A 26,403-nucleotide genomic window follows, 5' to 3' on the forward strand; every position below is an offset into this window, starting at 1 on the left:
ATTATTCGTTTGATTATACATATATATATTATATACACGATATACGCATATGTACGTGCAAACCTCTGTAGTCTGTGCATATTTTACGATTTATATTATTATTATTTTGACATCTAGAATTTTTTATGTTCGATACTCCAATATATAAATAAATTGATAAAAATAAAAATATCGTTTAATGTTTAGTGTTCATTTAGTAGTCTTAATAACTTATGAAATTTTTATTATAATATTTTCATTTTGTTTCGTTATAATTTAATTATTATACATATAATTTCAAAATGTATAATTTTTATTTTTGTTTAAGACATGTCGACATGTCTTTGTATAATATTATAATTATAATTATAGTATAACATTATTATTTTTATGTACAAATTGGATCGTTTTTCTTGATTTCATGATATTTTTATACTTTTATGGTTATAAATCATTATTATTTCTATAACTCTTGTATTTTAGTATTACTATATTGTTATTAGCTTATTACTTACTAACTTAAAATCATTTTTTATACACCATTTTAACTTTTTTTTCCATTTTTTTTCAAATGTTATCACGATGAATGTCTTGCTGACGATTATCACGTGCCTGTATAAATGTAAAGTTGGCGTGTGTCGTGTGCGGGAATGATCGATTGTATTTTTAGTTTCTGTCTGTGTATAAGTTTGACAAATCAAAATGTTTGTGATAATAATAAATTCTAGATTTATAATAGGTAATATTATTTCTTTTTTATTTGAATATTAGAGACCTTTATAAAGTCCCTTAGTAAAGATAAAATGCTACAACTAGAAACTATGTTCACTGTGACAATGGAAATAGTGATGGATAACCACGTAAAATGAATAATGAGTTCGTTGCAGGTTCGTTCGGAATATAAATCCAACAAGCTCAGTGTCGACCAATGGTCGTAACGTATAACACCTATGGGTTAGTATAGTCCATGTAGTATGTACCATATAATAGAGGGTTCAACAAACACGATGTTGTTTGTGTGAGCAGTGATGAATATATATACAGTATACCTTACTATTAAGTTATAAAACTAGTTTTACATAAATAAAATGTTCTATTGTTAATATATTATTTATCTTTATTTTTGTCTGGACTACAGTACTTAAGTAGGTATAAACGTGAACTTTTTTTTACGAAAATATGGAAATCAAAGAGTATAATATTAGGGATATGTGATAGAATTGTACCAATCATGTATTCCATGGTGTTAAATTAGTAAAAAAAAGGCGAAAAACATTTAAGCAATTTTAATATAAACCATTTGTGGGTCTTGTAGATATTGTTAAAATCAATTAAAGTACCTATGCTTTAGTTACTTGAGTTTATTTAACAAATACATAAATCGACGAAACATGAGACGATGATGGTAACTTTTGTATATATATTTTAAATCTGATTCCAGTTTTTTATTTAAACTATAGATGGAATCCTTACAAAAATTATAAACATATGTTAATTAAATAGAATTCACAGTATATTTATATTTTACAGAAGATCTAGAAAATAGTATTTCAGTTTATTAGGACTGTTAATTATTTTAATGTCAGAAATACAACATAAGTTTGTTAGATTAAGTAATTAGCTTTTAAAAATTGTTGTCAATATAACTATTGAACATTTTTAAAATTGACAAGTCGTAAATCTCCATTTATATAAAATAAATATCTATCAAGGGTTTAGCGTTTAGGTTATATTATGAAACTTTTGAGCTTCTTTATCTACACAGAAAAGTGCTAACAAATATTTTGACAGAAAAATATACCATTGAAAAACCAATATAATATATTCTTTTTTTCTAATGAGAATTGATGTGAAACTTTTAAATATATAATGACAAGACAATGATTCAAAACTTAATTCTCATTATTTAATTTTATTATTTTATAACAAATTTATCTTTTTTCGTCAATTTTTAACAATGATAAATAACATTATATAAGAAGTAACCGTATTATTTATTATATTTTAAATATAAACAAAAAGTAGGTATTTACTATGTGATGAATTTTAAAAACGAAAAATATTTTAATAGTTGACTGCTTACAGGCCACAGTATTGCACAAAAACAGCCTATTTATTTTTTGTTCAGTTTTGTTTGTTTCTAATATTTTTAAACATCATAGTCAGTTATACGATGATGGTTAGTATAAAATGTTTATTTGATCAAATAGTTGAAATATTTGAAGTTTTATCTATTATGCATATTATATTGAATGTATTTTTTAAATAAAAGTATGATTATTATTTATTATATTTTATGTAGTGTAATTAAATAATTATTATAGATTTTATATTTGTATTAAAATGTGAACACTATTGTGTGTTTATTTTTGATTTATTTTCAAATATCTGAAATAACTGAACGTCTGAATAATTAATATTTAAACACTATTATGTATGTATCTGGCATCACGTAATATACATATAACTATTAAATAACAATACGAGAGTTGTGATAGGTGGGGTACACTGGGAGGACCGTGTATAAAAACAGTGATGTTTTGTGCTCACGTTTGTGTGCTTTTAAATTAGTAAAATGTTTGATGTATATTGTCATCATTACGTTAAGACTCTCTTGGACGACGTGACACAAAAATTGTCACCGTATAATATACCAAACACATAATCCGAAAAAAAGAAATAAAACGAAACTACAAACGGGTCACGAGCCATCATTAATTAAGTGTACTACCACCAGCCCCGCCACTAACACCAGAGTCGTGGATCCACAGCCGCCGCTTGTGATATATTGTAATAATATCGTAGCGTACAATCTCACGCCATCCACCACCGGGCTCGTGCTCTTCGTGATTTTCTCCGCGTCCATCGCCGTCCCTACCGTTTGCACACTTCGGCGACATTTAATACACACGACCCGTTCCATTTTTCACATTCGATATTTTATTTTATTATTTTTTTAACTCTACATTTTAAAACCAACAGGTATACCGTATACATCATATCTAAAATACTATATAAAATAGTATTGTAAGTATTCAGCTTATTATTTAAAAGAGCTATTTGAAGTTAGGTTAATTTAATGATTTTTTTTTTTTGAAAATGCAAATAAAAGAAAAATATACATTTGAATAATAGTCAACATTATCCACATATTTTGTACTTATTAAAGGTAAAATAAATTTAAATAATCAGTATTATTAGAAAATATACTCGTAAAATAAACAGCTAAGAATTTTATTTATTAGCGAACGTGATAGTTTTTCATCATGTTTTCTTTTCAAATTGAATTAAATCGTAATGGAAATAAAAAAGACCTTTTTGTCGTTATTGCAAGCATATTTTGTGCAAGTGAACTTTCAAAAATCTGTGCTTCATAAAACTAAATTGTTATTACTTATTGTTATTGCTTAAATATGAAACAATACAGGATATATAATACACAGAGCACGCTCGTTTTCAGTTGATACTTGCATCAGGGAATAGGGATTGTTGAAATCAGACTTTCTTAATATTAAAATCATATCACTAAAAAAGATATTTACTATTTAGAATATATTTTATTAACAAAATATCGTTATTACCCTAGTATATTTTTATTAAAATTTTGTTCTTTTTAAAATTGAAATAGTCGCCTGCAGATTTCGAATTTACTGTAAAATTTTAATGTCGTGAAAAAATAATTAGAATTATTTCAGAATTAATTATTTTTATGTTTCTTATTCTGAAATAGGTTGGTACTTATTTCTATTTTAGGTAATTATTTATTAACTTATTTAATTAACAATAAATTGTTTAAATACTAATTTCATAAATGCTTAAAATGAATAATTATTGAGTAGTATTATGATTATATATATACTTATATATCAGATAACGTACAGCTTATGTATTTTTTTTTTAAATTATGGTTTTATTTTAATACCATAAATTTAGTTATGTACACCTTTTGTCTTATATTTTCGTCTTATAAACTTTCAAATTTGTTTGTTTCTTTTCTTTCCATCTTCTATTATCAATGGATTATGTACCAGCTACTTTATTCAATGCACAGACAACAGACAGGAGTTTTCTATATTAAACGTTTTTTATACTGGAGCAGTAGTATATATAATATTGTGTTAATAGAATCATTAAACCCCATAAGCATAGAATGACGAAGGGGGTGTGGTGGTTGGAATGGACGTATTCTCTGCGTGAACAATGGGCTGGAAAGAGAGCAAAATAAGAACAATCAGGCCATTAAAGTTAGTAGTCTTCGTTTGCCACGAATTCAACTTATCATTTCCCGCCATCAATCTGGCAGATTACTTCTGGAAGTTTGTACATATAGGGCTTTCCATTATTATATGCACTACAATCATTGTTCGGTTGCATTAAACTAAAAATCTAATACATACAATAATGATACCTATAGCTCAAAGAAATTAAAATAAATTCGAAGGTTATAAAAATATGTAGCATTATAATTATAAATAGAGGTATTTACAAATTAAAAGCTTAAAGCTTTAACCTAAATTGTATCACTTTTTTTTATTGTTTATAAGTATTGTATATTTTGTATAATATTTAAATCTTTTATGATTCATAAATGATATAAATTACAATTTTTAATTTACTTTTGTCGCGCCGCAGTTAAGTTACATATTTTAGTCCTATCAACGATTTTAAGGTTAGACATTTTAGTTATGGTTATTCTTATCTGATCGTTTTTTTTCTTAGTTTTAAACATTACACGAAGCAAATGGTTTTAATACTTGTTTATACACCATTAGTACGTTTTTAACGATGGTTTGAGAAGTTTATTGTTAGTATATACTCTACTCTCGTGTACATGTTTTATGTCAATTGCCTGACCCTTGTGAGTAGACAACAGGTAAACGCCCAGGAATAATATTCTGATCTTAAGATATTTGTTAATTGAAATAAAACATAATTTTCTGTAGAATATAACCATAGGTTAACATCGTTTATTTCATTATTTTATACGATTTTATTTGAATCGTATGATTAAACAATTTAAATAATTTTGGCAAGAATCCAAACTAAATTTTTCCATTTAGGTTCATTAAATTAAAATAGCTTAATTTATTATTCTTTTGAAACGCATAAGGTACATAGTTGAAAATTTATAAATGTTTTAAGGTAACCAGTTTTATTTAAATAAAATATATATTATGTAGGCTTATAAAATATACATAATATACTATTAGTACAATGTTAACTAATTTGTATTCTATAAATATTTAAAAATTAATTCCCTTTAAAGTTTACATAAAACTGGTTACTACAAAACATTTTTATACACTCAACTATGTACCTCAAAAGAATAATTTAGCTATTTAAGTATTGTATATATATTATACATTAACTATTACAGTTTGATTTAATAGTATTAAATCAAATGTTTTTTTAAAAATGCATTGTGTCAATAACGTAATTTAATTATTTTTTGTTTAAGAATAAATTTAACACCCAATAATTATAAAAATATGTCTTTAATTATTTCAATGTAGATATTATTTAGTAAAATTAAAAACTAAAAACAAAATCTTCACTAAGTTTAAATGTTTTATTTTACAAAAAAAGATTCCAAATTTATAGAATTCACACCAGTTTACAACAACACATGATTTAAATTTGTGCATTCAATATTCTGAATGTTGTGTAAATACTCTATTATGTTTTATAAAATCCATTATCTTATCACTTAAAAATAGGGGTATATGTGTAGCTGTGTAGGTATACGTAGACTCGTAGATATACCTCGTTTATTTTGAGCATGTTGTTATTCTTTAAATTATGTATTATTATTTTAAAAATATTTTATAACTATGGTTTTATTAATTTTATAGTTGAAGAAGTAAATCATTATATTCAAGTATATAAAGGTATATTTATTTACCATAATTTATTTTTATATAGAACAGTACTACACTCATTGGTATAATAACAATTGCATACAAGCTTTTCTATAAACAAACGTGTTTTTGTTTTAATATGTACTGATATTACTGGGTTAAATAAAGAAATTATAGTTGCTGTTACAATTTTGAATTTTTTGAGGAATTCTTGTATATATTTGGGTGGGTACTTTAAATGAAGTACCTAAATTAAGTATTTTTTAGATGAACAATTGTATATGTACCTACTGGTTTTATTTTTGGCTTTACCCCAGACCCCCCTTTCTCTAAAAAAAAAAAAAAACAGAGTAAGCAATTAGACTTGTTTCATAAGAATTATTATTGTTACGCAAAAGGTGCTGCGATAGCTTGGGAAAAGCAATTTATACGCAAATCTGTTTTACAACAAAACTGTCCACCAGGGAAAACGAAAAAGGCTTACAAGAAATGAATAAGAAAAACATGAGGGGATATTTTTTTCATGAAAAACTTGTGTAAAATACGAAAATAATTTCATTGCAGATGTTGTAATTAAAAAAAATAAAATAAACCAAAACTAAATATACGTCGGAGAAGAAAAAGTTAATTATCATTATATTATTGTTTTTGTTTGTTTGTTTTTTGTTAAGCAACCTAGAATAGAGTTCTATAATAGTATTTTATTAATTATAGTTATAATTTTATAACTATCTTATTATACATAGAAAAATAGATTAGAGTGATTAAACAAAAGCTTTAATAAAATAATTAAAAAAGGTTGGATTTGAAAAATATGGTTTATTTACTTAACTTTATTGATAATGTATTTTAGGAATTTTATAATTTGCATTATTCTTCAAATAAATACCTTGGGTTTTATTTATTTGATTTTATTAATAACTAGTCTTCCCGCAATGACAGTGTGCTGTCTTAGGTGTTTACGAGTAAATTATTCTTCCTTGCTAACAATATTTTCCTCGTTAGAGTCATCCTGTGTAGCATTTGTGTTATCTGACATAGTTTGCTCGTTAGCACAGCCAAGTGGTGTACGAGTATGAGATTCTACGGGAAAACTTTGAGAGAAAATGTATTAAATGTTGACGAAAAAATCTAAAATAATCTTAGAAAATTCTTTGTTTTACTTGAAATTAAAGTTTGTTTACTATAAAGGATCTATTAAAAGAATAGTGAATTTAATTTAATATATACTTATGCTAAGTATTTAATGTATTTGCACACCTATGTTTGCTTATTTATTATACTAACTTGGTTGTATATTTAATCAAAAGTGTACTAAGAAAAAATCTTGACAAATTAATTTAAGACATATTGTAAAATAGTAGAATAATACATATATTATATACACCTATAAATATTAATTACTTTTTAAGAATTTTAAGAATTTAAAAATGTATTACTGTATTAATATTATTTTTTTTATGTATACTGTTGGGATAGTGTTGGTAAATTATTCGTTTTCCCTTTCTCTTATCTATGTGCAACATAAAATATTTGTGTCCAGAAGAACTAAATGTGTTTTGCAAACTTCAGAATTAGAATGAATTGACTTATTGTCAAACTTAAAATAATAACATAATCTGATACTTACATTGGACCTTTTTACGATATTTAAATTTTAATGGAAGTTATAAGTACTTATGCGAGTTGTTAAAATTTAAAAATGCTCTTATCATGATTTAAAATTGCATTGTTGTACGAAAGCCATCATAAGAACCGTTAATATTCTTAACTTTGGTTTTCATAACAAGTTCATTTACTCTTTAATATCAAAACTAACAACCCAAGGTGGCCAAGGTTGGTTCTGCAGAACGCAAATTTTCTGTTACGCGTAGGTTAGTGAGAGAAAACGAAAATGGTACTCTAATATCATATATTTTAGAGATTCTTACCAGCTCATCAACCAACTATGAATTCTTAATGGTAACTGTTTTTCATGCGAAATTGTCAATGATATTACCGCCGTGGATGTACTCACATGTGTCCTTAGTATAAACACTGTTAACCGAACAGGTTGGACAATGAACACTTTCAGTTTAGTGATACGTATGCCCCATTGTTTATTCATACATTACGTCTGTTTATGGGTTACTCATGATCTGTTTATATGCGTATTATGGTGACGATTGTTTGAATAGATAAAAACTTAAATATAATTTAATGACAATGCGCGTGGGCGTGAAACGCGTATAATAATCGTGATGTGGTGTTAAATATTAATAATTTAATATATTCAGCTAGTAAGCTACTGGTCAACTGTAGACTTCATGAATCGTGAGTTATTGTTTGATAAATAATCAAATCACAATATAGCTACTACGAGTAGTGTTAATGGTTTAGTTTTTATATAATAAAATAATATATAGGTACACAAAAATAGCAAAGTAATAATATGAATATTAAATGCATTTATCTAGAAATAATTTTTCATATGTAAGTAAAAAAAAAAACAAATTCTTGTTATAGTATATTATACAGCGTGTTGAAAATAAAATAATTTCATGATGATTGCACTACAATTATTTATTATATTATCAAATAATTCGTCTGAATGTTTTATTTTACAATATATTTATTTTTATAAAAATGAATTACCTATTAAATTGTTTATTGTTATGTACATAATTTATCATATATATGAGTTATAATTTACGATTTTAAACAACTAGGTGTTTAGAAAATTTTATTTTTTATTATAATCATAAATGTATTATATTCTGTAATTTATATTATATAATACTTATATTTCGTGAATTCCAAATTTGAAGATTTTTTTGTGTTATATATTAAGTATCTAAATAAGTAAATGTACAAGTTATATAATATATATATTACTATATATGACTCGAATACATGTATGATAATGCGTGAGCTGAATATATTAAATAATGTTATACAATATATCGAAGTCTGTTTGGGTCAAAAGATACTTTTAGATAGAAAAAAATAATAATACCAGATTTTTTTTTTTATCAGTATAACTGGTATTAAGTTTTTCAACCGTATGGTTTTTAGAAAATTGTTAGATTACTTCTTCATAAATATTGAAAAAATGTCTAGGTTTTCTAAAATGAAATTGATTTGAAGTAATATTGTAATATATATTATAGTTAATCAAAATTAAATATGTATAATAGTTGGTTATATATTTTGAATTAATTCAATGTTTTAAAATGAGCTAAACTTAGAGAGTTGTAATCAAAATAAAATATAAAATAAACGACGCTTACTGTATTATTAGAGTTTTACGTAGGAAGTAATAAATAAAAACATTTGTATCAATGTTAAATTATGCCCGGCTATGCTTTCTTGTCTGGGAATAGGAACCAACAATTGTATTGTTTTTAATTAAAATTTTCTGTAAGGGGTTTCCAAAAAGAGACTTCCTAGATACTGGCATTATATAATTAATACATTCAGTATTGTAATTTAAATAAATGATATATACCAAATAATAAAACGGTTTTTCTTATTAACCTAAACATTATTTATCAATTAATCAGGTTTTATAGGTATTCACTCTTTTCTCATACTTAATATTGTTCTTCAAATTTAAATGGTGTAATAATTATTAGATAAGATATGCATACATTTTATTATTATTGTAATACGTCAATGATTCAAATATTTCAATTGATTTATATCAATTTATATAAAAATAAATGATTATTTTTATTTATTTCTTATTTTAGTTTCTGGCGGAATTGAGAATACCTATTATTAGTTTTATAACGATATGCGTTTTTTTTAGTTTGTCATCACCTTTTTGAACATAAAAAATTTAAATTTTCAATATAGAGGTAGAAAATGGGATCTATTTGGAATTTCGAGATCATAAATAAAAAATATCTTACATTTTTCAAAATAATCTGCATAAATGGGAGTATTTACGCAACACCAATTTTTGACAAATTTTATTATATTTTTATTAATTTCAATTTTTTTGCAGGGACTTAAAACTTTTCAATGTTATGTATATTATTATAAACTATAAATAATGATATTTTCAAAATATATTAATACAACCTACCGCGTATTACAAATAGGTATACATAAATTAAAAATATGATGGTTTGACAGACAGTCTCTGCCTAGAATAATTTTCATACACATAATTAGTTCATGAAATTCAAATTTAACATGATATAAGTATATTATAGTAACGAGGTAAATTTGACACCTACTATACAAGAAATCGAACTTGGTTTTTATTTTTAACTATGTTCAATAATTATAAGGGGTTTGAAATAATATACAGTATACATTATTTATAATAAATCTAAATACTAATAAATTTCAGCAAATAAATAAATTATTATTGGTGCATTTATTTTTATTTATTCTTTAAAGTTTCAGTAATTTCACGGCAGTAACTAGAAAGTTTTAAATATATACTACTTATTATACTACCAAAAGTTTTATAGAGTAGGTAGGGGTAAACTTTTTCATGATTATGGATACTTTAACTTTCTTTGTTTTGGTGTGATAAATCAGATATCTTCTTAGGTTAATAATGTACTTTTTATATATCTTATTAGATATTTATAGTGACTAAGTTAAATATCGATTGGGAGAATGTTAGTATGTATATTTGCACTTGAAATATGTAAATAGCTGTTTAAATATCAAACTGTGGTTACATCTATGTATCGTTACTTTATTCTCATGTGTAATGTTTAGAAAACAATTTAAAATTAAATTATCATTATAATATTCTTATCTTAAAAAATATATGTTTGAACATTTTAAAATTGTATATTAATTTATATAATTTTTTTTTAGTGTAATTTATATCATAATAAATCTTTTATTAAACATGCATTTAATTATAGTAGGTAAATGAAGTAAAGTTTAAATTTATTTTTATTTTTCAGTAACTAAAATATTGTGAATTAGTATTATTATTTTTTTAATACGAAAAAATACATTTTCAATTTTATTGACGAAAAAAAACTTCAAAATATATTTAATATTAACGTACAATTCAAAAAAAGTAAAAATGTATCGTTTAAAATTTTGAATTTTGTTTGTTTATATACACTCATATTGAATTGGAACCGAGTATACAACACACGTCTAACGCGTTTATACAGTGGCTGGTATAGGTACTAGTAGTTTCTGTGGGATTTGAGTGCACGTGCTGTTACGTTCAAGGGCTTTTGTTCACAAAATTCACTAAACGAAAATGTCACGAGTGTTGATCAGGAAAACACGGTTTTCTCCCAATATTATGTGCTTAGGTAAATTCACTCTATCTTTACCATATTTAACTCGCAAACAAAAATAAAAGGAAATTTAGTTTTTACATTTAATGATAGAATAACCTCTCTTTTTACCAGTTATTTATATTATTATTCTAATATATACATGTAGTATCAAGTATAGAATAATAATTGAAGTTGATCAATTTAACACTTATTATTTTCAAAAATTTTAACTTTTTTAAAAATATTTTTGCTAAAATAATTTGATGTCATTGCAAAATAAAATTATATTAAACAATAGTATGCTAACATTTGGTCGTTATTATGTTATTATTTTTTCAAGTTTTTACTTTTTCGAATAACAACATCATTTTTAATTTCATATTCCAAAGCCGAATATTTTTCTGATTACTTTGATGTATAAGAAACGAATTTTGAATTAGCAATTAATTGATTTTAATTTATTACTAGATATTTAAAGTTTAGATTTGGGTTATAAGTACACTGGAGACTAGAGTACTCCGTAAAGTGATCCACTGCTACACTCATTCAAACTTTAAATACTTATTATTAGATACAATTAATTATCCAATCGTTCAAAATTCGATTTTCGTGTATCGAAATAACGATAACGATAAAAATTGTAAGTTATATTATATACTCATACAATTTTGCTTAAAAATGTTTATTTGCAATAATATTTAAAAAACAAGTTTACACTTTTAGAAGTAATGACTTTAGACACTTGAATGGATCACCCTTGTGGTTTGTGTATAATATTTAATATATATATATATGTAGCGTTATCGAACGCGTGATGATCATCCGTGTTTTATAATACTGTAGAATGTAAAATGCACGTGTGGAAATTGTCACTGGTACAACAATATCGTCCAATATTAGGGTTGGGGGTTCTGTCTTCAATTCCCACGGCGCTAAGGGGAAGATTTCCAAGTGTATGCGTATTATATCGCGTGACATTGCCACAACTACCGTGCTTTTCATATCTTGTCAGTATAACCTGCATGGGTATAACGCGCGTGTGGTGCGGCCACGGAATCAAAATCGGAGAGGGATATGTGTCGGCAGAGAACATGTTGTTATTATTATTATTATTATTTTCATCACGAGCCCCCGCGGGCATCTTATTTATGACGTCGACGTACGCCGTTTTCCCCTTGTGGCTCTGTGCGAAAAATAGCCTTATTCCTTTTTCAGTTTCTTTCTTTATAGAATCTCTCTTTTTTCATTCTGTTCGGGACAAATGGTGTCGTGCATGTTTTTCTCACTGAGTATAATACAATATATTATCTTCATATCTCTAACATTTATGCATTTTTTTAAGCATTTTCTTTTATTTTCAATTTAAATTTTCTCTTTATAATTGATCTTTAATACAATTTGTTAGTCTTATTTTTTACATTGATTTTCTCAGATTCAATTATTCAATTTTGAAATATTTGTATTTAATTAGTTATTGTATATTTGTTATTAGTTTCAATTATAGATAGTTAATCGTAATGCATCAATAAATATAAAATAAGAATTTATAAAAATGTATTTTGTGAGTACACTTATGAAATAGTAAAAATATGCCAAGTAGTATTTGGAAAGTTTTAATATTTGAATAGATATTTAACAAAATATACAAAATAAAATTTTAATATTTGATTAGATATTTGTGTTTGAAAATTTGTTTGCTTATACATTTTGTCCATACAAGATGAATATTAAACAAAATTTAAAAGTCAATAGAGTACGAGTAATAAAGTAATAAAAATGATGTTATATAATTCGAAATAATATGAAAATAATAATTATAGTAAACTATACTATCAATTTTGTTTAATATTTTAAAATATATACGAAAACAACATTTAATTTACAATCCATTAAATTATAAAGTTGTATATGAGTTTTTAGTACTAAATCATTATAATATAATAATTTTTGTAAATTTTGAATACTTATTAATTATTAATAATTAGATTTGTATAATTATCATCTTCTTAAGTCTAAAATATTCAGTTGAGTTATGAAAAAAATATAAATAACGTTAAATTTTATTTTTACTTATTTAAATATCATAAAAATTATTATTTGACTCATGCAACGTGATTAATTATTGATTAAAATGTCTGGTATACTTTCTTTATAAAGAACTGAAGTAAAGTTTTTTGGTAAAAGTGTATATAATATAACGTATATTGTATTACGTTATTTATAACTAGAAATAAAAATTGTATATAAATTTATAAGAATACTCGCTTCTTGCACATGCATTATCTAATAATACATAATAGGTATGTATGATTACATAATTTACGTATAGGTATTAAATACCTATTTTAAGTTTATTTCAGTTTCTTATCTGATAATTGTATTAATTAATTAAATCTAGGTAACCAATGTATAGTAATTATGTATATTATTACTTTAAAAACACAGTAATTCTGAAACTACTGCAACTTTTAAAATATTAGAACCTGTAATAGTTATTAATTTATTTGTCAATATTGAATATTATGTCGTTTTTCTCTAAAAGCTTATAGTTACTTCGTATGAATATATAATTCTAATGATAGATTGCAAAGAAGGTATTAGATTTTTTTTTAAATTGTTTATTCACGCATAATTTATTTATTACATTTTCGAATATAGAAACAGCCCTACAAGTTTCATAATTAGTTTCTATAAAGGTAGAATATTTGAAATTAATATGTTTTTTAACAGTTAACAGTAGAAAAAAGGTTAATCTAACTTTGGCCAGATTTGTTTTTTACGGATTACAATGATTTATTAATGGAGTAATTAATAAAATGTTTGAAGTTATTTAAATAATATACATATTTTTAAATATAGAATTTCATCATAATTTATTTAATAGTCTTACTATTGTCTATTAACCATAAGAAGCTAGCAGAAATAATAATTCAGTTTATTAGTTAGGTGTATGTATGTTGCGGGTTACCTATATGGTACAAGTTTGAGAGGTAAACATAAAAAACGTGTGTTGTTTTAGAGGAAAATTGGATTTTCGTATTGTAAATTTAAAAGGGTAGAGATTCAGAACCCCTTAAATCATCCTACTAATTAAAAATTAAATATCATAATATGACCACTTTTTTATTAGTTATTTTAATACTGATACTTTAGAATGTAATATATTTATTAAAGATTTTAATTTTATTTGTAGATCATATTTTTGTTTAAAACCAATAATTAGAGTATTACTTTTATTAATTTATTTTAAGCTTCATTTTAATTTATATTATATTATTAATATATTAATATATTTATTTCAGTCTGGTATTTTGTGTCTGTAAAAATTGAATTTTAACTTAATCAATTTCAATATTTTCTCGAGGAAAACGTCCAAACATTGCAAAAATACCCTCTTGAGACAAAAGAATCCAGTAACAGTTGACCATCATAAAATCAGATATTTTTTCTTTTTACCATCGTAAAACTCACTAAAAGATCCGCAGCATTTACGTCGTCTGTATTACGCCGGCATCTGTTGACTGCATCGATATAAGAAAATAAAGTTGCAACTCCCCCTTTTACCATTGCCAAAAACACAGAATTCCTTCCCCACTTTAGACAGAAAGTGAGAGAGAGAACAAAAAAAAAACAGTAGCCTAAGAATCATTTCCATCCGATTTTCCGCCGATTTAGACCCGGCAGCCCCAAGGGTCGTAATAGCCGATGGCTACCTCATAAAACTCGAATTTTGCTTAATGCTGTTTCTTATCCAAAGTCTTTTACTTCACCTCTTTTATTTTTATTTCCTTTGGATTTGCCTAAATCTGCCATTTCATTTCCAAGCGGACTTCGTCACAATTCCGATTTTATCTACTCCACAGATTGCACGGTTGCACTTTATGACCCTGAAGTTTCCAACAAATATACACATAGATAGGTACTGATTTTGGATACGATATCGTTGTCGAAACATAGTTTTAATTTATTCAAGATGATAATACAATATTATATATTTATAAGCATTTGAATTTGTACACATATATAATATATATAGGTACCAATAACTTAACTGTTTAGTGTTCATCTACTATAATCTTTTAAATATACTTAAAATATGAATTACATTGATAATTATGAATCCATAAATAACAATGGCCTTGGAAATTATTATTTTATAATATTTTTGAAATTTGTATGATATTATTTTAGATTGACCTATTATTAAGCTAAAGGTAAGAACATTATTTATGTTCGATCCTTGGAGGTATTTTACTTTTTAAGTGAGTTATATTGAGTGTGTAAAATATAAATATTTAAAAATGATTTTAATTCACTTTAAAACTAAGGTATCGTAAAAAATCAACGAGAGAACACAGATTAGGTTCTTAACTTTGAGTTTGATAGTTGGTCAATTCACTTTAACTCATTAACATTTAAGTTAATAACACAAAATTGGAACTGATTTTTAGTATGTTATGCGTTAGCAAGATGAAGACAACACATACCAGTACGATTTTCTTTTAACAGTTTATATTATTTAGTTACGCATTCTTTATCTACGTTATAACTTTTTTTCAAATATATCAATAATAATTTTAAATTCAAAATGGTACAAAAGGTGGAAAAAAAACAATTGATTTGCCGTTTAAATAGAAGCAAAACCCGTTAAATGCACGTAAAAAAACTGGGATATTATATTGCACGTTTTAATGGCACGTTTAGGGTTTGTCTTTAGACAACTATATGACCTACAGCTATTATATGCAATGTTATAAATTTTATACAATTGCGATCTTGATCAACGTTATTCGAATGAAATACATATTTTTAAAAAAAGCTGGGGACGTTATGGAGAGTATATATAGTTTACTAAAGGGGAATGTCATTGCAGAAAAGAAAGGGGGGATTTTGCACAGAGAACAATAACAATGGTACTATGGTCGCCCCTGGCGATCGGAAATACGTCGTTCGAATTTCAACACTAACGTCTCTTCACCTCTCAAATCCCACTCTACCATTAGGTCGTTAAAAGTCCCTTTTATGCGTACGCAATGCAGGTGAAACTCTTGTCATATAAAACGGCTTCCGTGAGTTATTACTAATATTTTTTTTCTGTTATTTAATCAGTTATTAATTTTTTCCTAAAAATTATTTGTCGTTAGTTTTAATTTATATAAAGTTTAATTAAGGTTTCATTAAATTAATAAAACCTATTTAAATTAATCAGTATAGTTTAATACACGAAAATGGTCAAATGGTATTTTGACCTAGATTTTTTTTTTAAGTAAATTATGGTCTCTTAGTTACACAAACAGACATTTTTATGTTGCATGTCGAGAGTGATATTTTATTAAAATTGTATTTAAACCTTGTGCAATATCACTAGTTTTATTCTGACCCAAGTCTGTCTACGACGATTAAAGTGACATTTTAATGTTCTCAGAAATGTATAATGTACATAAACATAATGTACTATTTCTTATTTATGTGTATAATCGCGATACTCCATAAAATATTGCAATGCTATAAGCAATTTTGGATGTGATTAAAATATAATTGTTCTGGTAATCTAGTATTATAATTTAGAGAATTTTATTTACTATCATTAATATTTAGTTATTAAGTAAAACGATCAATTTATTCTTCTATAACATTTTTACTGTCACAATATAATGTTAATATTAAAGAATAAAAACTAAAAAGTAATGGAATTTTACTTACAAAATATAACATAATAATATTATTTTATTGTCGAAAAAAATTGAATAAATAAATAAATATAAGTTTGGGTGGCTAACTTCGTTGACTTACATTATTATAGCACTATCCATTATATCGAAAAAGTGAATACCTATAACACGAACACATGAATAGTAGTGCACACTATCGAAAACACAATTGTCCATTATACATGTAATCTTGGTGACCATACGTTACAATAGGTTGTAGCTAGTGTTAATAATAATAGTGCAATTGATTTAAAATTATATTACAGTTTTGTTACAATAATTTTTATCATTGTATTGTAATAAGTATCTTAAATATTTTATTTTTTCTTTAAATAATATAAACAAACCATTTACAAATAAGAATTAAAATTGAAGAAACTCATATATTATATAATATAATTTATATTACCTATTGTTTAATATTTAGATCAACGATCTCCAAACTTTTTTTTTTTAGTGATAGAGGAAGATAATTGATATACACAATGAAAGTAAGTGATAATCACACTCTTGATTTATTATTTGTACAACGCGTTGCGCATTTTTATTATTTTGAGGAAAAAAGTATTAAGCTTCCATTATTTTATATTAATTAATTTGTTTAAAAGTATTGCCAAATATTTTTTATATAATCATCAAAGTAGGTAATAATTTTTATTAAGCGGTATCACTGAATAAGTAATACTATAAAGTATTGTACTCAGTTGCTACTAAGTATAGTTACATTGGTGGCCGTTAGGTTAGTGTATGACTTATTTTTCTTAAAAATATACTCGTATTTATGTATGAAAACATTATCATTTACTTTTAAAATACATTTATAAACTTGTAAGAGTTAAATTTTTAAAAACAATTTTCTTCTTGCTTTCATATACCTTATATGAATAGTTTATTTTTAAATTTATCTTTTGTTAGATATTTTTATTTAATATAAAATGTACTTGTGAATAATATATTATGTATTTAATATAGTGACATTTATTAACGTTTAATTTTTAAATTGAGTATTTTATTAATCTTCAAAAAATGTTTTCATCAATTCTATTAATGTTAAAAATCAAACTTGTTTTAAATACAGTCTTTTTTTGGAAAAACTTTAATAATGGCATACGCTGGTTTCAATAAATTAGAAAGCGTACCTTCATAGTATATTCCAAAAACCTTTTTGTAAAACAGTTTGTATTTCCTTTACAACGCGATAAAAATCCGCTATTGCATGGTTTTGATGTGTCAAGTAATATACCAATGAACCACTATCCTTTTATTTGGGTTTTTTCTATTGTTTTGGTTTTACGATTTTCTTTGCGGAAATCTCGGTCCATCAGTATTCCCCTTAGCAATGGCCCGTTTGATATTCCTTGCGCTTGACCACCGTCGTCGATAAAGATATTCGATTCGGACGGGATTACTGAGCGGCAAAACGTATATAAACACGTGTATACTTACCTGAAAGATACCTTTTATATATGTATGAAAAAACTGTTGGTAATAAATGACCCGATTTTATTAGTAAGCAATGAAGATTTATTTTTCGATCAGCTATACTGCACATCCGGAATCCGAAATCAGTTCCAAAAACGACTTCTCTGTAAAGTCAAAAAAATTTTAACGGTTGGTTTGTTAGCAAATCATTGTGAAAAGCGAATAATTGTTTGCTTAAATAAAAAAATAAAATATATTTACAATTTACATTTTGTTTGTAATATTTAATTGGACACAGTAAAAAGGTATTAACAATTTCAAAATTTAACTAACAACAATGAAATTATGTATTGTTATTTTTACTCTATTTTGGAAGATATGGACTTAATTCATTAAGTATCTCGTTTTTACTACAAATCATATTTTTTTTTTTACTTGATGTGTTTTAATTTAGTTTCGTATACTAATTATGAAACTAATAATTCGATCAAATTTACTAGTATATTTTATAAAAGTTGATACATGTTTGTTTCTTATACCATTATTATATTTTTTAGCAATAATTTTCTTTATTTTTATACAAATTACTTGTAGTGTTTCGTTTTAATATTATGTGTCATTTGATTGCACAATAAATAAATATAATAAACAAAAGTCGTTCAAAGTTTTTACGTAATTTGAAAAAAAAATTATATTACTGAAATAAAAACCTTGTTGGGTTTTTAGTAATAAAATAGTAACAATGGTTAAAATACATCCCGTGGGAAATTTTCTTAAGTACTTAGTATATACATACGTAAAATATGTTGTACATAATATTTTAATGACGATGTTGAATTTTAGTGTGGCTTAGATTACTCAAATTTTCACACTAAAACTCTCAAAAATATAAGAATTTTATGGATCATGAAATTCCATATTTTTTTATTTACAAAATGTATTAACTTTTTTACTTATAAACTTAGGATATGTTAGCCGTTTATAAATATCTATAAAATGTATAACTACAGTTTTTGTTCTTATATTTTTGACATTTAAATACTTCATACCTCGTTAGTCGTTACCGTAGAAACGTTATAGTTTTATCATTATTAAGAAATTGTTTGTTAATTGTAATATGCTTAACTATATAATAAATATTTATAACTTTACGAGACATATTTATATTACTAATAAATCAATAGATACTAGTTTAATACATAATAATTTACATCCATAGTTTTAATATGGACAAGATAATAATATTGCTAATAATACAAATTATAGTTTAGATTGCAATGTATTTTAAATCAATTTTTTTGAAGGTATTTATTCATAAAAACACTGACTAAAATATATTACAAAATGAAATCATATACTGTTGAAAAGTCTGCTGTGGAACATTTTACAGAATCCTTATTAGTGTTTAGTAGTGTCTCGTTAGGGATTCTGTTATTATCGAGAAACCCTTCAAACTTTTGAACTTTTTTTTTTAGGATAAAAGAGGAAATGCTCAATTCTCGGAGGGGCTTAGATATATGGTTGAAAACAAGAAACAGAATTTCACTGGACACTTAGGTCATATTTTCCTCTTTCTCTCTTCCAGTTATACATGATTACAAAAGTTACATCATTTGTCAGAACATGTCGCGTGTGCCGCTGACAACTGCAAAAGCGTCGTTAATCACATTGTCTCGATCAAATTAACGTGTATTATTATAACAGAAAAACATGTGCACTTTCCCTTACCAAAAATGTGCACCTGACGTACTACCGTTTATCATGTGACTAAATTAAATCTCGTAAATCGATGGTATATTATACAATTATATAGCCCTTTTATAGAAGACCTTTTTTTGATATTTTTTGATTTATAATAGCAAATGGGTACATGTTTTACGGAGTAATGTACAGAAATAATTAATGTATACAATTATGCGTAAAGTGACCTGACAAATGCATGGGGTATATAGTTTTGTAATGGTGTAATTGTATAATTTATAGTAGGTAATTCCTACATATAAATCAGAAAACTGATAATTTGATGTATTTTCGCGGTACTTATACATACGTGGTAATATACATTTAGTTTTGTTACCTATATATTGTTTCTTAGTCTTATAAAGATGTAAATAAAAAATACACAATAAATTTAATGACCCAAACCTTATAGTGTAATGTCAAAGCATAAATTAAAAAATATCCCTGATGACTGAATATAAGGTTATACTCGTAGAATTCAAATTGATTACTCTTTATAAGAACCCATCACTATACCTGTATAATATAAATATATTTTTGACTTAAGATGCTTGTAGTGTTAATTACGTTCAAAAGAGAAATCCCAGTTGGAGGAACGAACGTTGTTGACATTATCATCTACCGAATACGGCGCTTCTATACGATGTAGCATCGCGGGGGATTCACTTAATTGTTATACGACGACGTGCCTCGAGTCGTAGAGAGGAGGGAACATTATAGTCAAAGCCTATAACTCGCGGTAGTAGTCGATGTTGAATTTGCATTTTGGCCCTTTATAATAGACATTAGAACGGATTTCCCGGGTCGTATGTATAGAGACCAACTTCAACTCACCCTTATGATTTATATCCGAAGGGCTACTGAAACTTTCAACAAACACGGTAAATGTGATTGTTTTTGTTTGAGTTTAATATTAAAATTACTGTATAGTTATGTACCTGTGATACAAAATTATCTATTACTGTCATTCAATTATATGTCACATTAAACATTAAATGTTTAGTAGTATTATGAGACTGAAGTCGTTACTTGTACAGGATATGGTTTTGAAAGTTAAATAATGAAGAAAACTTGGAGTATTAAGATAGAATTACTGTGAAATCTTATGCCTCTATAGTGGAAATGTAATTATGTAAATAACAATAATTAAAACATATTTTAAACTATTTAAAATATAAAATGAAAGATGAATGAAAAAAAAAATGAAAAAATTTAAGTGATCAACGTAAAAATTAATTAAAAAATATCATTACAATTTTGATTATCACTAATTTTAGTATGAAAATGTTATTTTCTGAGAAAGGGGTAAGTTGTTATACTTGCTCAGTATATAAAAAAAGATGAAACCACCTGTAACGGGGATGTCGTTTCGACGACGACTCCAAGCGCTGTCAAATTAATCGAGCAGGAATGTATACGTCCCGGGCGCAACGAGTTTTGTTTTCCGTCTCATTTATTCAACGGACTCGAGCCGTACTAATCTCTTAAGAATTCCAAATTAGAATCGGGTTTCCGGTTATTCCGAGCACTTTAGACTTTAAAAGGGGCTTCGTCGTTTTAAAGGATCTTTGTAAACGAGAATTTGACGTTTTACCAACATACGAGTAGTAGTGTTATTTTTCTTTTTTTCTTTTTAAAATTTATACAATAACGAAGTTTATAAAATTACAATGTAAAAGAGAATTTACATTATTGATATTATTGTATTCAAAATTAAAAAAAGCATGTTGAATGTTATACATTTTAAGTAATAGGTAGGCACTTAAATATTTAGTATTCAATAAGCTTTTTTTGTTAATGTTAACTGAAATTTTAAATAAATAATTACGTAGTAATATTATGCTTGAAGTATTTAAGTTGAGCTACGTAAATAAACTGAAATTTTGAGTAAGAAGCTTAAGTAATATTAAATAATTCATGTTTGTTTAAATAAACCAAAGTAATTATATGTAAGGTAATTAATATTAGATATTTAAATAAAATACTCGAAGTGTAATAATTTCTTTAAACATAGCTATTTTATATTTTTAATAAACTTTCTAAATTACTTGTAATACTTTAAAGGAAAACATTATAAAACTTCCTTATAATATTCTAAACTTAACCAATATTTTAAACACAATTGATAGAATTATTCATAAAATTATATATTATAGTTAAACATATTATTTAATTATATTAAATAAGTAGATGATGTATAATCGAATCTATGACTATGATTTAACAACCGTTTTTATTTTTTAATTAATTATATTTTATAGAAAGCTCTATGATCAGTAAAAAAATTAAATTATGTATGTATATTATGTAGGAACCCATAACTTTCTTAAATTGAGTCTAGTTAAAGACGTTTTCCGCTATTATAAATTATTAAGATTTAAAACATTAATAAAATATATGAATATGGTGTTGAAATTTAGCTGGTTTTTAGCACTCGTTTTGCCTTCACTCGCCTAGCTATCAAATAGTGATGTGTAAGGTTATTGAAGTTTTAACAAACGCTTGGCAAATCACCACATTTATAAACTAATTCTAATAAGTGGAGCTCGTACATTCATTTACATATGTTCAATTGTTTTTTTTTTTAGACATTCTTTTATAAGTAACATTTGAAGTAAAACTTAAGAAAATGGAATAAGTATCTTATTTAAAGTATCACCTTTAATCGATTTTTGATCTATAAATCTTTTTACACGAAAAAAGTTTTAATAGGCATAATATAAAAAAAGATTTTAATAAGATAAATGACATTGTTAAACTAATACATTTATTGATTCGTTCATAGTTTAAAACGATAATTGATATAACTCATAACTAAATAATCCGTAAACCTATACGTGTATACAACTTACTCTAATTCGTAAATCTACCTTTTATATGCCCTAAACTTAAAAAAAAGAATATATATATATAAATAAAAAAATGGGACCATGTCCTCGGAAAAAATAGGACGAAATACCCGTGTACCTGTGTGGTGTGCTTGGAATGCGATGAAATATATGAAAGGGCACATTAAAAAAAAAAAAACAGACGGAAGGGTTTCACTGCAATATTATTCTCTATGAAAAGAATGTAGTGTACTGGGTCACGTGTGCGCGCCGTGCGCTGTTAGTCGCACGCTCCCGACTCTACGACCAAGCACATTCAGTTACGTGCCGGCCGCCTTGTGACGCTGCCGTGCCGCCAACTCGCGCGATTTGCACAACTGTGATCCTAACTCACGACGACAAATCATGTTAGTATATAATTAATTATTATTATGGTTATTAGATCTTTTTTTGATTTGTTATTTTGGTTTATGAAGTTGGTACTAGGTAGATAATATTTAAATATAATTTATAACACAGATTATTATTTTTTTTTCCATTATTATAGATAATAATATGTAGTATTATATTTAGTAATTTATATTGTAGTAATAATTAATAATACACACTATAATACAATTTTAATGAATTATAAATTTGTTTCACGATTTATTCAAATATTAGTCAAATTTTGTTGAGAATCATAATAATTTTAAATTAATAAGATATGCAATAACTTTAAATTTTTGAAACGTTTATTATCATATATTTTGCAAAAATATTCCTAAATACCACTTGTATTATAATAATACAATTGAACACTGAAAACGGAAAAGTAAAATATGTTTTTACTGTAAGTACAATAAATATTGATGTTTTAAATTCAAAAATTTCTATAGAAATGAATTTTTTCTAAATACATAAAAAAATTAGAAAATAAGCTGTATGCAATATATTACTGTATTAGTTTTGTTCTTAAAAAAAATTAAAATCAATACATTTTTTTCCAGTAACTTTTAATAATTTATTAAACATTTTTAAGACAACTTTTTATTTGGTAGGTATAGTAATCTAACAAATAAATGATGAACAAAAATATTTCTAAACGTTTTATCCGTTTAAAAATGAAGACATGTGTTTAATATGTAAATACTATTTATATTTAAAAAAATTATAATTGAATATATTACAAATATAATATTATAATAATATTTTTTAGTAAATAAATATGTTTGTAGTTTTAAAAAAATCTTTTACTGTTTAAAAAATGATGTTTTTTTTAAATTGATCTATAAACAAAATAATTATTCAATATTTGATACTCAATACTCCATGAACTTATATCAATAACAAATGTCACTTCTGGTATATATTTCAAATAAATAAACCAATAGATTATATTATTTCGTGTAGTCTAAAACTTTGAACGATAACGTGTTGAATGATTTATTTTTAATATGTATTTTATATGGGTTTATAGTATTTAAATACAAAAGTAATATGAAATAATTTTCATCTATATGTTAATAATTAAATATATTTAAATAAATAAAATATAAAAAGTTTTCATGCAGGTAATCGCTCTGCTGTACAGTAGCTGTCGAGTGTAGGTGCTTCGCCATTAAATTTAGATATTATAATGGATGTATTAAATTTAAAATCAATGATAAATCATTGTATAAGATGATAACGATTCTGAGAGATAGCAAGAACTTTTTAGAAATTACGATTATCAAAAATTTATTTTAATAATATTAATAATAACATTTTAACTGCAATTAATTAATTTTTCTTTGTTTCTTTTCCTGTTATTCTAAAACAATTGACGAGAATTTTCAATTCTAACTTCTTAAAAGTATCAAAAAGATCCAATTTTATACTAGAACTATCCCTCAAAGTTGATAATCAGTTCATTTTTTTAACACACACACACACACACAAAAACACGTGATTGTTAAATAATTATATGCTTCGCTCCGCTTCAAATCTAAAATTAAAAAAATTGAATTATTAAAATTTTTATATATGTTAATGGCTCAATAAATGGTTAAAATTATATCTACATATCTATTATAGCCCTTAATTATGGAGTAACTAATTTGTAGTAACATGTCATGTATATTTTCTAGACGTATTACATAATACATCATATTAAAAAAATATATCACCCTAATTCTATTTTATTTTTAAATATTTTGAATGTCTCCAATATGCGTCGACTGTTTACGTGGGTAGTTACTGGAAAAATGATTCCATCGGTATGACACACGTTTTACGCTCGAAGAGAAATTACAACGACACTGCAAGCATCCATATGCCATTTTGATGTTTTTAACCCCTCCTCTATCCGTCTAAACTATTATTTCATTCATTAATTATTAAAAGTAACGGTTGGATTAAAAAAAAAAAAATCAAAAAAATGTACTGACACCGATGAAGGAGCTATTCAATTGACTAACTAATAATATGTTACACTTAATTTAATATTAAACAATATTCAGCTTAAACATTTTTTAAAACAAAAACAAAATTTCTTCATTTTTAAGTAGGTATAACAAATATTTTAAACAAAAATTTTTTTTTGAATTAATACAGTTAAATTTATATTACTTTAATATAGAAATTAAAAGAAAATAAATGGTACTAATTTAGTGTAATTATTATGGTATTATTTAATTATACTTTTATTATCATCAAATTTTCGTCTATATTTATGTGAATATACATCATAATATTATATAATAATATAAAATAACTATCTATTGATTATAATAGTTAACATTACTCATTTTAAAATCCATGTAGTATTTTAAATTTACAATTTTTATTTTCATTCTCCATTGTAATGAAATGGGTTAAAAATGATTTAGTAAAAATCCGGGCTTTTTTTCAATTTTCTAAGAAGGTTTTCTGTGATTTCGGTTGATTAAGCAAGACGTTTGGCCGCAAAAATTGCTCTGAGAATCAATTGGGTTTCCTTGCGAAATTCCAAGTTTTTTCGTTTGCTTTGTTTACTTTGGTCCTGGTGGTTTGATTTAGACGGTTACCGTGGAAACAGCGATGTACGTGATGTTGAGTGGACATGGACTTATTCTCAAGCGAAATTGCATTTGACAATATACTTACTAAAAAAAGAACTAAAAGGTCATATCAATTTTTTTTATATATATGTATATAATAACAAATAATAATCCCATTAAACAAACAAATACCTAATTTTAAATATTGATCTTAAAAAATATATTTCCACATGACCGGATAAATTGATAAAATTATTTATTATGTATAGTTTTAATGGTTAGATAAAATATAGATTGTTACGTAACTCTACTGTTCAATTTAATTATAAATACTCCTGTAATTTATTAACTGCTTACACAAAATTTGCATTATGTGTTTGAATATATATTATATTGTATTTTATCGAATAAAATGTTCGCAATAATTATCTTTTTACATTTCACTTTATTTATCTGACATTTTTAATATTTTTTAATGTTCTAGCAGTCTATTGCGTTTTATGTATGCATAATAATATAAGTAAGGGTTAGGATGTTTATGATTTTGTATATTTTTTTAGGTTGTCTAATAGCTTCCATTCTTATATGGAAATATGTTTCATAATATCTATATTTAAAAT

The 26,403-nt window shown here is 25.0% G+C and overlaps 1 protein-coding gene across 4 annotated transcripts in view; it reads left to right on the plus strand.

Moving 5' to 3' along the window:
- LOC132922224 (kinesin-like protein CG14535) overlaps window positions 1-26,403 on the plus strand; it is a 166,071-nt gene that overhangs the window by 37,667 nt on the left and 102,001 nt on the right. Inside the window, exon 1 of one of the 4 annotated variants that reach the window (XM_060985655.1) lies at window positions 23,052-23,191. The exons of the other annotated variants lie outside the window; for them this stretch is intronic. Coding sequence (XP_060841638.1) covers window positions 23,190-23,191 — 2 coding nt within the window. The 5' untranslated portion in view covers window positions 23,052-23,189. Of the gene's footprint in view, window positions 1-23,051; window positions 23,192-26,403 lie in introns of those variants that run through there. 4 annotated transcript variants of the gene reach the window in all.

Source organism: Rhopalosiphum padi, chromosome 1 (assembly GCF_020882245.1).
Source record: "Rhopalosiphum padi isolate XX-2018 chromosome 1, ASM2088224v1, whole genome shotgun sequence".
NCBI lineage: Eukaryota > Metazoa > Arthropoda > Insecta > Hemiptera > Aphididae > Rhopalosiphum > Rhopalosiphum padi.